The sequence below is a fragment of the Protopterus annectens genome, chromosome 17.part0 (assembly GCF_019279795.1).
Source record: "Protopterus annectens isolate FY-2018-M chromosome 17.part0, PAN1.0, whole genome shotgun sequence".
Lineage (NCBI taxonomy): Eukaryota > Metazoa > Chordata > Ceratodontiformes > Protopteridae > Protopterus > Protopterus annectens.
Window position 1 is genome coordinate 706,342,315 of NC_056751.1, and position 14,783 is coordinate 706,357,097.

The 14,783-nt window shown below is 38.8% G+C and overlaps 1 protein-coding gene across 1 annotated transcript in view; it reads right to left on the reverse strand.

Moving 5' to 3' along the window:
* The window catches only part of TOMM40L (translocase of outer mitochondrial membrane 40 like), a 152,623-nt gene that overhangs the window by 90,639 nt on the left and 47,201 nt on the right, over positions 1-14,783 (reverse strand). The window contains exons 5-7 of the mRNA XM_044059127.1: positions 11,591-11,713; positions 10,933-11,009; positions 6,106-6,208 (exon numbers count right to left, since the gene is read on the reverse strand). Coding sequence (XP_043915062.1) covers positions 6,106-6,208; positions 10,933-11,009; positions 11,591-11,713 — 303 coding nt within the window. The remainder of the gene's footprint in view (positions 1-6,105; positions 6,209-10,932; positions 11,010-11,590; positions 11,714-14,783) is intronic.

A 14,783-nucleotide genomic window follows, 5' to 3' on the forward strand; every position in this document is an offset into this window, starting at 1 on the left:
AAAATGGTTCTCTAACCATTGTCTTCTCCTCAACCCTAAAAAAAACAAATTATTGCTGTTTACACACACACACACATCTCCCCCTCTTCATTTTACACTTCAATCCAACAATGGTACCATAATTTCTCCTGACACCACCACCAAACTCCTAGGAATTACAATAGATAATCAACTTAAATTTAACGCTCACATTAACACTATAATAAAAACTACCAACAAAAAACTCGGATCTCTATATAGAATTAAACAATTTCTATCACCACTAGCCAGATCTACAATAGCAAGAACTCACTCACTCTCTACCCTATTATATGCCTCCCCCATCTATACTAACCTGTCCCAATATAATCATAACAAACTAGCTAAATCTTATAATAACATTGCCAGATTCGCCACTTACTCACCATATAGGACACATCACTGTCAAAACCTAAAACAACTAGGCTGGCTTGAATTACCTCACCTCCTACAATTTAACCAACTTATTATTGCCCATAAAGTCCTTTATCAACCTAACAATACCCCAACTCTCTCTACCCTCATAATGCCATACCATAACCTGAAAAAGTTACGCTCAACTAAAAAAATGCAGATGCAAACTTCTTTATCTAATAATTCTGCAGGAGACTCTCTTTTTTCTAACTTTGTTGGTAAAATATGGAACCTCCTACCAATTGACCTAACAGCTCTTACATCTCTTCCATTATTCAAAACTAACCTTAAACATTTCCTCTCCAACCACTGGTTATGCTCTTGCAATAACCCTGACTAATCTGCTTTTTCATTTCCTTGTCCTCTGCTCTACCATGTCTCCCTCAAATTTTTCTCTGTTAAAATTTATCCTTATATCATAATTACTCTCTGACCTTTCTACTCTGTCCAGCTCTACCTATCCCATCTAACCACCAATCCTGTTTTCCAAATCCTGTCTTATCCTGTAGATGTCCTTAGTAACCTTATATCCCCATCTTTTCTTGATTTACTTACTTATTGTTTTTTTGTGGGAAAATAGTTAAATCATTTTTTTACTATGTACAAATCTTGTTCTTGTAACATTTTGTTATACATTTTTGTATTGTTGTTTTTAAATTACCTGTAACATCAAATGTTTTGAAAACTCTGAGCTTTTCTCCTCGGGCCTACACTGAAAATGGACATGTATCCAGTTGGACTAGCCCGGTTAACAAATGTAAAATAAATAAATAAATACATAAAAAAATATCTACACATACATACACACACATATGTGTATATATATATATATATATATATATATATATATATATATATATATATATATATATACATACATACACATACACACACACACACATAAAATCATATACAAAGGATATATTCATACATAAAACCATATATAAAGGATTCTGAATTTCTACCCCTAAATTATCTGTGCCTTGAACAGAGACTTCACAAAAAAGGTGAAGGCATCGCCTTGGTCTATTCAAACATCTTTACAGTGATATTCAAAGCCTAGTCCCCATCTTTCCACTGCGGAATTACTTATTACCTTCCTAAAACTCAATGATTGTAAAAGATTTTGTATCGTAATCGCATACATTCCCCCAGGCAACAATATTCCTATTCTCAAAGACATTCTTGCCTGGACAACCAATATAAGAAATTACAAAAACTGGTTACGTATCTCCAACTACAACCCCTCTTCAGACATCAAGTTCTGAAGCTGCCAGACCTGACAATAAGTATAGCAAAGGTTCTATCCTGGATTGGATTATGGTTTCTGACCCAAACAAAATCTCTTCCTCTAGTACACTCCCAAATAGTATGTGACCACTCTCCAGCATTTACAACAAGTAAGCCCACCACTATACCAAACATATATCAAAATAGACACATCCAAGACATCCCATTTCTCACCAATTACCTTTAATGACATTTTGCAAAGTACTAACTGGAGTCCACTAAAATGTGTCCCACTTAATAAAGCTGTGGAATTCTTCAATTCCACATTTCTTAAGATCCTAAATAGCCTTGCCCCTGTCCGGCTAAAAGGAGTCAAGATAAAACATGCTACCTGGCTTGCCAAGTCCACAAAGCAAATCAAGTCTTCTAGGTCTAAATCCTGGAAAGCCTGTCTGAAAAATAAAACTCCCTCCAACCTCATGCAATATAAACAACTTTGCAATCAGGCTAAATGATTAGTTCTCAAAAACAAAAAGGAAAACTTCCAAACCCTCCAAAATCAACATAAACAAAACCCCAAAAAGTTCTGGGGTGCAGTCAACTCCCTACGTCATCCAGGAACTAACCATAATCCTTGCCCAAAGCCAGATAAAACATCCTCTGAGTTAGCCTCACTCTAACTCTTATTTCAATGACCACTGTTAAGCTTACTACCACCTTCCCACTAATCAATACACACACTACAACCTCCAATAGTACATACCCCATCTACTCCAATACCCACTTTCTCACCCTCTCCCATACCTACCTCAACTATACAAAAACTTCTTCATAAACTCAAACCATGTACTAATGCCCCAGAAAACTTACCTGCTGAATTCTTACAACCATCAGCCTCCTCCACAGCTTAACCCATCAGTATTCTCATCAACAGATCCATTTGGGAATCGTACATACCTTACATCTAGAAAAAAGGGTTTATATTATAACATCGAAGTAGTAAAACGTCGAATGTTATATCATTGAACCCAAAACAGCGACCGCTGAAAATAGCGAAGCTGCAAAACATCAAATTCTTTCCTAGGGAAAGAATTCAGTGGGCTGTTTCTGCCGCTTCACTATTTTCTCCACTGTCGTGCGAAGGTCACGGACCGGGTTAAGGTAAGTGTACTAACGGACTGGGTTAAGGTGAGTGTGGGAATGGGATAGTTAGGGACCTTAGGGTTAGGGAGCGAGTAAGGAGAGTGTGTGATAGTTAGGGGCCTTAGGGTTAGGGTTAAGGTAAGCGGATAGAAAGTAGTGTATGTACGGTTTACTGTAGGGTTAGAAGTAGGATTTTAAGTGTACATGTGTGGATTACTATTTCTTGGAACAGCAAATTTTTTCCCTGGGAAAAAATTCACTGTTCTGAACTTTCAATTATATCACATTTCGACATTCCAAGTTCGAGCTTATGGTGTTCGATATTTTGGGATTTCGATTATGTGATATACACCCGAAAAAAAGCATATGTTATCCCACTTCACAAGGGTGGCAATAACTCTGACTTCTCAAACTTCAGATCTGTCATTCTTTCCCCCATCTCAAAAATACCAAACAAGTGCATTAATACTCCGCTCCTTTGTCACCTGGTCAAACACCAACTACTTTCCTCCACTCTACATGGCTTTAGGCCAGGACACAGCACTAATACTGCTCTTATCAACTTCCTGGACACAGTCAACAGAACTCGCGATGATGGCTTCTTAGTCTCTGCACTCTTTCTTGATCTGTCGAAAGCATTAGACACAGTTTCCCACTCTCTTCTGCTTACTAAACTCTCCAAACTTGATATCTCTCCCACCACCCTTCACTGGTTTTCTAACTATCTCAGCAACAGGCAACAATCTACTATTTGGCAGCACTCCTCCTCCCCTTTCATTAATACTAATACAGGGGTACCCCAGGGATCTATACTGGGTCCCCTTCTATTCAGTATATTCATCAAGGACTTCCACACAACTCTCACCCACAATACTATTATCCAATATGCAGATGATTCTACTATTATCTGCTCTTCTAAGTCTGCCTCTTTACTACATAGCAGCTAACCTAAGAAACATTCACCTCAACTGAAACTTGGATGTCATAAAACCACCTTGCCCTCAACCCAAACAAAACTAAACTCTTAATAGTTACCCCAAAAAAATCCAACCCAATTGGCAAGTGTGAATTCTGTTTGCTCTCAAAATAATACTATTACTGAAGTTGTCCCTAGTACCAAATTGCTTGATGTTATCATTGATGATAAATTAACCTTTGACCTTCATATCTATAGTAACATAAAAAAACCTCAAAAACTAAGATTGCTTTATAGGCAAAACCACTTTCTCAGCTTTTCTGCTAAAAAAGGATCTCACCTTATCATCCCTGCTTCCAACTCTCTTATATGGGGCCCCCATCTTCACCAATATTCAGTCCTCCCTAAAAAACAGCCTTGCCTCATGCTACAACAAAGTTGCCAAATTTGTTACAAATGCTAAATTCTTCACCCAGCACTGCTCCTCTCTAAATCAGCTAAACTGGCTTGAATTCCCCTACCACCTCACGTTTCTACAACTAACCACTGCCCATAAACCCATCTACTACCCAGCAGCCTGCCCATCCCTCTCCTCCATTCTGACCATGTACAATCCTAAATGACAACTTGGGTCTGAAAACAAAATGCTAGTGAATGTTCACAAACCTACGCTCTCAGCCGGCCAAATGTTGTATTCTTTTACCATCTCCAACGTATGGAATAATCTCCCTACTTCAATCAGGACTATGAGTAACCCTGCATCCTTTAAAAAAATCTGTCAGACTTCATTTCTCCTCACATTGGATATGCACCTGCACCCTGACAGTCAACCCCAAAAACTGACCCCCTCTCTGAAGCCTTACTCTTCTCCACTTTATCACTAGTCTATCTTCTCCTTCTCTCTACCACACAAACCCCTTCTGCTGTCATTTTCAGCCTGCATTATCCTTACCTCAGGCCTTCTGCCTCCTTCATTTTCCCCTTTAAATTCATTTCTTCACACTGCTAATACTATTACTTACATAGTTATACTTTTTCTATTCCTATATTCAAACCATGATCGTAAAACAATTTTCACTACCAAATGTATTCCATATTGTCATCAAAATTACTCTGTGTGGTTATTACTTTATTTTAATGTACTACTACTGTTTTATATACTCTGTATTGCTGTGTAACCTCTCCTGTATGTAATTAAATGTGGAGCTTTTCTCCCTGGGCTTCCACTGAAATTGGGCTCATTTCAGACCCAGTGGACCTTCCCGGTAAAAAACACCACAAACACACACACCAACACACACACACAGAATAAAAGATGGGCAATTTTCTTTCCCCTACAGCAAAAAAAAATTTAATTATATTCGTAATATTTATTTGCACTTAAAAATCACACTTGTCAACAGTACTTAAAAAGCCACTTCTCTGGTGTTTTTGGGAGTAGAACATCAAACCCGGTAAAACAAGGCAAATCTAGTTAGCAGCAGCTATATGCAGCTTAGAGTTTAAACTAAGGATAGTTCTGTTACCCAACCTGTAGCATCTATACAAGTTATATAGTAACATGCTTATGGAATCAGCTGGGAGTAGAAAAGTCTACAGGGATGTCATTATCTGGAAAAAACAGCTATCGATAAAGATGGTTGGTGAAACTCACAGTTGAGGGACCATTTGCAACTGTACAGCCCCAGTCCCCAACACAACAAGGATGCAGACAGGATGTAAAGGGGATGATCCACTTTATGACAAAACCTTCAATCAAATTTAGGCTATCAAAAGATCTTACCCATCATGGTACAGAGAAAAGTGGACAGATGTCACACTGCACTAACTAAAAGAAATCGTGAATGTGGGCTAGCCAAAGGGTACAATATGTTCAAACTCTTGTAAGAAAGTCACGTTATACAATATTACAGTCCAAACCTACTCTTCACCCCAGGACTATGTGTAAGGCACTCTAATAGGCCACCAGGGTTGTAGATGCTACAGTCCATAAATGTAACTGCTCAAGTATACTGCAGTATCCAAACTGGTGTGCACAGCCAACTTTACAGTGTAATAACCCAAGCCTGCTATCACATTGCATTTCCTTACAACAGCATCCAGGTACAGTGGTGATGGAACATGAACTTCCTTTTATCACCTGCGTGGCAAAAGAGTGCTCCACAGGAGGGGATAACTAGCCTACCCTTACACTGCCTTAAAGCTACACAGAAATGAGCATGTGAAATTCTGTCATCCAAATAGAAATACTAAGAACTCATGTGAAGCAAACACTTGGTCTATGTACAATCTGTTTTCCCATACTTGTTCAGACACATATTAAATACATAAACACTCAAATTCCTATTTGTAACAACCTGCAACAATTTGTGATCAGAACTTGCCTCGAAATATCATATTTGCCTTCGGAATATCCAGCTGGTAACCAAAAGAGAATGACGAGTCCTGCATGCGGGTACTTGCTTCAAACTCGACCCCTACTTGAACCTAATTAAGAAAATAATTGATGGCACAATGCCACCATAAACATTAAAATATAGTGCAAGCCAAAGTTTTTATTCAAGATATACTTAAGAACTTAGCATCTTTCAGGACTCAAGTTAACAGTAAAGGAGAATTATGAGCAAGGTGTGAATGCAACAAAATTACCATCTCCAAGTCCTCCTGTTCTCTGTAACAAGTTGTTCTAACATACTGACAAATTACCCCCCCTTCCCGGGAACAAACACCCCTCTCCCCCATCACATCCTTGCATCCCTTTACACAGTATAATTCCGAGGTTAAACTAGCGTTAAACTAGTGAATAATTAGCAGTCCCTCTTCCATGGTACGAGCTGCTTGCTTTTATTCACATCCAGCCTGATTATACAGAGGAAAAGCATCCACCTCAAACCCATGTTCAGGAGTGGACTTGTGCTGCCAACTGGGCTTGCAGAGATGGCCAATGGCTCTTGTGAGGGGGGGGGGGGTTCAGAAGAAAAGCTGTTTGTGCAGCCTCTAAAGGGCACCAGGAGCCTTGCGCCTCAGCTGCATGTGTGTGTTGGGGAGGGGGGTCAACACTATGGGAAAAACAGGAGCGAGACCCACCTGGCAAAGGGACATGTTTTGCAATGTCCAGCAGAGAGAGTGGACTGGGTATGTTGGAGAACAGCCACAGGTTAGCAGCATGTTTACTGGGAGGGACAATTTACTAATAGGTCATTTTCTACTAATTCTACAAAATAATGTAATGCAGTTCTATTCAATGAATGCGATTTGGTGATAAGACTAAGATGAAGTAGCACAATCCTCTTACACCAAGAGCAGCACCTCAAAAGCAGGGAGAACAGAAGAATTGCAACAGTAGGGAAGAATTATTATTTTTAAACTTAACATAAAATGGCACAAGTTGCACAGAAAAGGTTTATGATGGTTCAGGAAAGGAGAGTTTTCAAACAGATTTTCATCTTATACTTTTTGTGACTCTGAAATCCACTTGCAGTGCGTGCTCTTTAACAGACTACAAAGGACCACATTTTAATAGAGGACACATTCCATATTCTACATGGTTAATGACCAGGGCAACTAAAAAACAGAAAATCTCCTCAAAAATTGTAGAAAGATTTTGCAAAACTTGTGAGAAAATTGCAGGCTTCAGTATCTAACCCCATTACCTTGCTATACTTTTGTTATATAGGTTCATAGATTCACAGGTTGGCACTAGGCTATCGGCCCTAGGGCCTATACAAGCCTAGCCATAACAATTCCCTGGCTATTTCTTCCCACAATATTTACTTCCCTGGACACCTGACTAGCAGGGCGACTGACATGATCCCCGGGGTGAATTTCTTATCTCCCATCCAATCATCAAGGTTCCTTTTGAAGAGGGCCAAAGAGGCGCTCTGCTTGACATGTATGAGCAGTCTATTCCAGAGTCTGGGGAGTCTCTGGGTCAGGAACCTATCCCTCCAGCATGTTCTGTTCACTGTGATGACAAGGTTTACATCCCTGGAGCGTGTCTCTCTCTCCGAGGAAATGGGATTTCTTTAAATGTAGCATGTCCAACAGCTCTGGGCTTGACATGGCCTTGTATTTTAAGCAGAGATCACCTCTGAGTAGATGATATGCAACAGAGTATAGCTGGAGTTTTTTTTTTAAGACGGTCAGCATAGGGCATCTGCTTTAGGCCTGTGATTCATTTAGTGAGGTATTTCTGCAGCCTTTCCAGTTGTTACAGATGTCGAGAGGTACATATCAAATGGGGCATTGTATTCTATAATGGGTCTAATGAGGGATGAGTACAGTGGGACAATGACCTCCTTTTTTCTGGATGAAAAGCCCTTAGTGATGAGGTGTGCCACACAGAAGGATTTCCTGACTGTTGTGGCGATGTGGTTATCGAAGGTGAGACCACTGTCCACCTGTGTCCCTAAGTCTCTTATCACACTTTCGGTGTTTAATGTACTGCTACCTATGTGGTAATTCATGGGTACATGTTTTTTCCCAAAGGGGATAACTACACATTCCTTGGCAATGAGCTTGAGCCCATGGCTCTGACACCAAGCATCTGTTTCTGTAAGGCCCTTTTGTAGAATATCCAAATAATTTGGGGATTCAGTAATGGCTCCCAGTTTGCAGTCATCTGCGAAGTTTGTTAGCCAGAGTCCCTTAGTGTTGGCCTGTACTTCAGAGAAGTAGATGCCAAACAAGTGCGGTCCCAGGACTGAACCCTGAGGTACTCCACTTGTCTGGAGCTGGATTTGGAGTCGGCTACTTTTACAGTCTGGGTTCTGTCAGTAAAGCCAGTTGGCAACCCATCGAGTGATGTAGGGATTAATACCCAGCTTATTATATGCTGCAGCTTGTATGAATCACATAGATTACTAGACAGGTATGTTGTGACATGTAGGGGTTTTCATTCTGTGCTCTCCTTAACTGCAGTTAGACCAAGCTTTGTATAATTTGGCTTTAAGGTCCCTAAATATCACAAACAATATTGCAATGTATACATATTAGACAATTATTCAAGATGAACAGATTTTGAAAACCTAATTACCTATGCTCGTTTTGCTGAAAATTAATGAACTGCTGCTCCCCCAAAAAATATTGTCAGTAACATTTCAAAATCTTTAAATGCACAGAACATATTTTCTTAAAAATTGCAAGGACATGACTTTTATGAAAAACTGCCACTAGAAATGGTGTTGAGATATGTTTCTTAACATTTTATTAGTAAACAGTTACATCACTCAAAATGGCCTGAAATCAGTGAGTTAAATTTCCTTGAAAACATTTGGCAATTTAAACCGTGAAGTCATTTACAATTCTCCTTTATTTAAATAAACATTGTTAATAGCAGGGAAACAGCATTAGAGAACAAAACTTTGTATTCACTGACTTCATTCATGTGAATGGATATATTCGTCTCTTCTCAGACCTATTGCTTAATTTCCATTGTCACTGAAAAGTTCTCCGATAGGCTGTTTTAACTTAGGACTCATGTGATCAACCTTAGAACGCAGCCTGAATGATGCAACCAGGCACAGAACACATCAGTTAAAAATAAATTACCCTGACTTTCCATTTACTTGATTATTAGCATTTTCAGTCACAAATATAAGGTATAAAGGATTGTAGATAGTCTTTGCACAGCAAGGTAAAACCTGCAAGTGCAATTTTCCCACTGTCTTGCTAATGACTACGTGGTGAGCATATTTTACCAGTTTTAAAAAAATCAAGCTGACAAGAGTAACATCTTAAATTAATTCCAAGGCAACACACCTGATCATCAATTACAAATATAGCTATTTCATAAACAGAGGAAAAACTATTCACTTGGGCCCTAAATATTTAGCAAAAGAGAAAAAAGTGAATTTAATGTTGGTACTCTCATTATTCTACTAGCTCTAAATGAAAACACTGCGCCTGCAATTTTTTCGTAACGAATGTCCCTTGGCTGCCATCTGAAAAAACATCACACATCTGTAATGTTTTTGTTAGGGAAACCTAGTAACACGTCCACTACTCAAGAGGAACATATATTTTATTAGTATTTTCTACAAACAGAATTTTAATAAAAGCACTTTATGGTCAACGTATATTGACAATAATACTTTGTTAGCTGGACACCTAACCGATGACATAAAACGGCACCTAATGATGACATAAAACAAAATGAAAGGTTCAGTAGCATGCACTGCTTCACAAAGAAACAAGCCTGTTTCGAAAGGGGCAAACCTAGACTGTATTTCCTAATTCTGAAAGCTGACTTTGTAAAACCAATCAGGCACTTCTAAATCCAGTAGAGCTCTATCCTGCTACTTATGCCTGTTCCCATTCCTCGACCTCAGACACATCTGTATATATAAAAGAGCAAGCCTCTATTTCACTTATTTCATAACATCATCTTCCAAAATGCTACCTAACTTACCATAAACTATGACACACCATTTGTTAAAAGATGCATACAACAGCCTGATTTACAGAAGCACTCTGTGTTCGTTATAGCACACACCCAAAAGCTAAAAAGACGGTGCCTCTGGTCATACTGCAAAATGTGAATCATACACATTTTACAGAGCCCAGTAGTTAAGGTGGCAAAAAAAAAAAAAAAAAAAAAAAAAAAGATTCAGTCTATCATTCATCTCTTCACTGTATGATCACAACAAAACCTTACAGTCCTTTAACTCTAAATTACTAACTCATGAACTATGGAAAACAGTTCACAACTTTCACCAATGCCCACCTGCCTAACGTCTAGAGTAAAACACTGTGCACACAGCCTTACTTCTTAAAGTTCATGCACATGTGTAGAGTAACTTACTGCTTATGATGTCTACTGCAGTGCCCTGAATTACATGAGCAACAAACATAACGACAACTGCGAATTACTCAACCAAGTTAAACTTGGTGATAACTGTGAATTACGCAACTAACTTAAACACAGCAATAACTGCTTTCATTCCTTGTCTTCAGCCACATGAAATACAAAATATCAACACACCAACCTTCTGCTTCATTGCTTGGACAATACAAATAAGAAAATGGAGAGATTCAGTTAACTGTTCTATGTAAAGTTCCTATGGTACTCAAACTGGATACTGCACATATAAACCACCTTAGTACTCGCAGATACATTAGTAAAAGAAAACAGCTTTGGTTATTTATGTAGCAGTCATTATTTGTCCGAACCCCAGTTTGTTCATCTTAATGGCAGCAGTGGCATAACCTACCTGGTCATTAGCCTTATGGTAGTAGCTAGCATGAGCACCTCCAAGCCCAAGGTTCAGTGTGGCGATCCACTGTGGAGCTGTAACACAACCAGCAGGAGAAGGAACATTCATTAGGTTACCCATTTTATCTTACAGTATACCAGTCAGAAACTGGAGCTCTGATACTGTGCATGTCTGGCCTAATGATGTCACACTTCTTTACATCATTCACTCAACCAAGTTCTTACAAATCTACATGAAAAACAAACCACGACAGCTCCACTCCGTTATTACAAACAGCAAAGTGTAGTCTTATCCATTCATTAAGAAAAAAAATATATCTATCTATAGATATATATATACACACACATATATATATATATATATATATATATAGATATATATCATGATGTAAAGGTTATTATAATGACTAGAACCATACCAGTCAGGTTATCCATCCCACAGTCTTAGTGAACACAGCAGAAACCTATTAGCATTAGGAAGTTGGCAGAAAAGTGTGTGGCTATCCATTTACACAAATCACATTTAAAACCCCAGCAGTTCAATAAAGCTGCGAACGTAGGGCAGTAGTACCTTACTAAACAACTAAACTTACGTTAGGGACACATTAAAAAGAGAATACTGTACTACTTACAAAAAAAAAAAAAAAAAAACGTACTTGAATATTTTCCAGCAAGAGTTACAATTGCACCTTCCTCCCCTGGACGTCGGTGATAAACAAGTTCACCTCCAAGCACCAAGTTCTTTGTAATACTCTGAAGAAAATGTGCTACCACGATTACTGTGGGGACAAAAGCAGAATAATTTATAAAAGGTACGCATATGACAGACATTTTCTGTTTAGGGTTTTTCCCACAAAAGAAGTGACAAAACACACGCACTCACACACACTCTGGCTTGCATAAAATTAAAAAAGAAAAGGCAGAATAACCACAGAATAGCTCAAGCACATCAGCAGTCCTAATTTCTTATCATAACACAAGCAGATTACAACAACAAGGTCCAATATCCTTGCAAAGTGCTCTGGTCTTGTATCATTATCTTGTAGCCTTTTATCACAGTAACTGAGAAGTATCAAACATCTGCTTTAGCAACGCTCTCCTACTGCATAAAATGGGTCTATAGGTGACTCTTACTGCATAACATGGGTCTATAGGTGAAATGTGCTCTGATCACTTGTTACTGATGAAAACACTTTCTTACATTTGAGCTCATACACAATCCTCATCTGAAAAAGAAATCTAGAAAAATTACACCCCGATTCCCACATGATCGCATCAAATGGAAATAAACAAACAGCATTAAAAAACAAATGGAATTACATAAAACTAGGGTTACACCTGTTGGATTAGAACATATGCCATGTGCTGAAGAAATCTCAGAGGTTAAACAGCTTAAGTACTTATCATGCCCTCCACGCTAGCATATCTCATTTAAAAAAAGTTTTACATCTGGTCTTGTTAAAGGTCACTGATTCAGTATTGAGATGAAGTTTTAGTAAAGCTGGCATTGATTATGGACTTTTTCAAATACTCTCTCTATAGCCTTGGGCCTTACCAGTGAATGCTGTCCTGTTCAGTGCTTCTTTTTGGAACACTTCATAACTGAAACTACTTTCATACCAAGTAGTTTCTATGCAAACCTAACCTGGTCTTCCTTAAAATCTTTTAACATACATTCCACCACTCTCCATCAGACCGCTGTACTCCTTCTCCACAGCAGTACTTCCTATGATTTAAACCCACCAATGCTCTATATTTCCTGTGATGTAAACCCATCAATGCTCTATATTTCCTGTGATTTAAACCCATCAAATACTGTATACTTCCTGAGACTTGAACCTACTAAATACTCTACACTTTTGTGACTTAAACCCAGCAAATACTCTATGCCCAACAACAAACTCCCCCAGCACTACAGTGTGCCACTAGTACATCCAACCATTCCCAACTTTTATCCCAAGATGAAGAAGCTCAGTGCCAACAAGCCTTTTCAACATATGCAAGTGCCCATCCTAACCCCACCAAGCATACTAGAAGCCCACTTAGGCACAATTCCCACTAGCCTGATCTCCTTTTGCTGGGGGGGGGGGGGGATGTGTTAATATAAATACAATAATAAACTGGATGAAGGACACACATCATATCAGTTATGTCTAGTGATGAGTTACCAACAGATGGAGTGCATGGACTGAAGACTTTTTGCACGGGGAAATTTGGCGGCAACACATGGGCAAAGTTGGAACAGAATTAATCTCTAAAGATGTTAGTAACAACATCCTTAGGGTTCGAGTAGGTTATGCCATTACAGATAATCTTGGTGCAATGTTGATTATTATTTCTGAAGTGCTTTCATAACTGGTGGTTATCCATTGCTGGTGTAGTACTTTTCAATCTGTACTTGGGTCTGCATAACTAGGTATATGTGCTCTTCTTTTTCTTCCTGTACTACCCCCAGGAGGTTGCCCAATGGCTCCACTACTGACATCCAAGCAGGCCATTGGTATGGTGGGTACTGCAGCCTGTCATTCCCCAGCTAGGCAATGGGAATAATGATCCATTTGTTACTGTCCTGGAAACCACATTGCTTCTCCATTCATTAATGACAGCCAATTGCTTGAGACTCTGTTCTGAACTTGGCGTGTGTGAGGGGATACCCTTTAACATGAGGTGCATTTCCTCCCAGAGTTTGGGGAGTAGCAGAGAGAAGCTGTGGTTGGTGGAGTGAAACTTGTTTCTGTGTCCCTACAGAGTTGGTTCAGTCAAGGATTGGGTCTTGATCCTTTTGGAGGCAGTAATAATGCAGTGTTTAGTGGACAGTGGTGCAGGGGGTGTCTAGATGCATATTATTAAATATTTATTCATTTTACTTTTATTTACCAGGTTTGTTTGACTGGGTTTAGTCACAAAACCCTTTTCAGATGAGGCCTGGGGAGAAAAACTCCAACATATTACAAACATTTTTAATCATACATTCAATAATATACATTAGCAGACATTAAATAACATATATCAACAATTACACATAAATAAGACTACATTCATATGAAGACAGAAGCAGCTATTACTGTATAAAAAATACTTGTGCATTAGTAGATGTTGAACATTGACCATTTGAAGAGGTGTATTAGTTGGTTTGTCAAACAGATAGATTATATGAATAGTGCTTTGAAATTCAAAGAAATTGAGGTGAGGGAAAAGTCGATATTGCAGTTGAGAGGTGGGATGTAAAGCAGGTTCAGGGTCAATATATACGTATAAGGTTTATATTAGCAGTATAGAGGCTGTGAAGATCACTGTCACATAATAATGAATGTAGCTGGGAGGTGCTACTAAAATTATTCAGCATTAGTGAAGACTAGTTGTGGGTACAAGATTTTGAAAAAGGAGACATGGTTTGACAATATAACAAGAGAAAAGTGGCATTTATTCTTGAGATACACGAGGGCATACTAGGATGTAGAAAAAGTCTCTAGAATAGAGAGCTTAGTAAGATGTTGGTTCATTGTTTTACTGGCAGTCAGTTAGCCTTTTCAATGGCGGGACAGTAGGTAGTAGTATGGTTTAACAAATCCTGATTTCCATACATTAAGCATAAGGTTTGATGAGCGGCATACATTGTAGATGTGATACAAAGGCGTGATTACAAGCCATCTGTGGTAGAAAAGCCACGGAGGCAAATTATTGGTGGAAGGAGGAGTATCTATACAAATTTTTTCTAGGTTTCATTTGGAAGTAGTTTGAAGTGAAAGGAAGGGAGATAAAGTAAAGGGTAGGTGGACTGACACCAGTTGAAGAGGAGGAGTGAATGAGGGATAGCAGGACACTGAACTACTGCAGCACATTGGATAC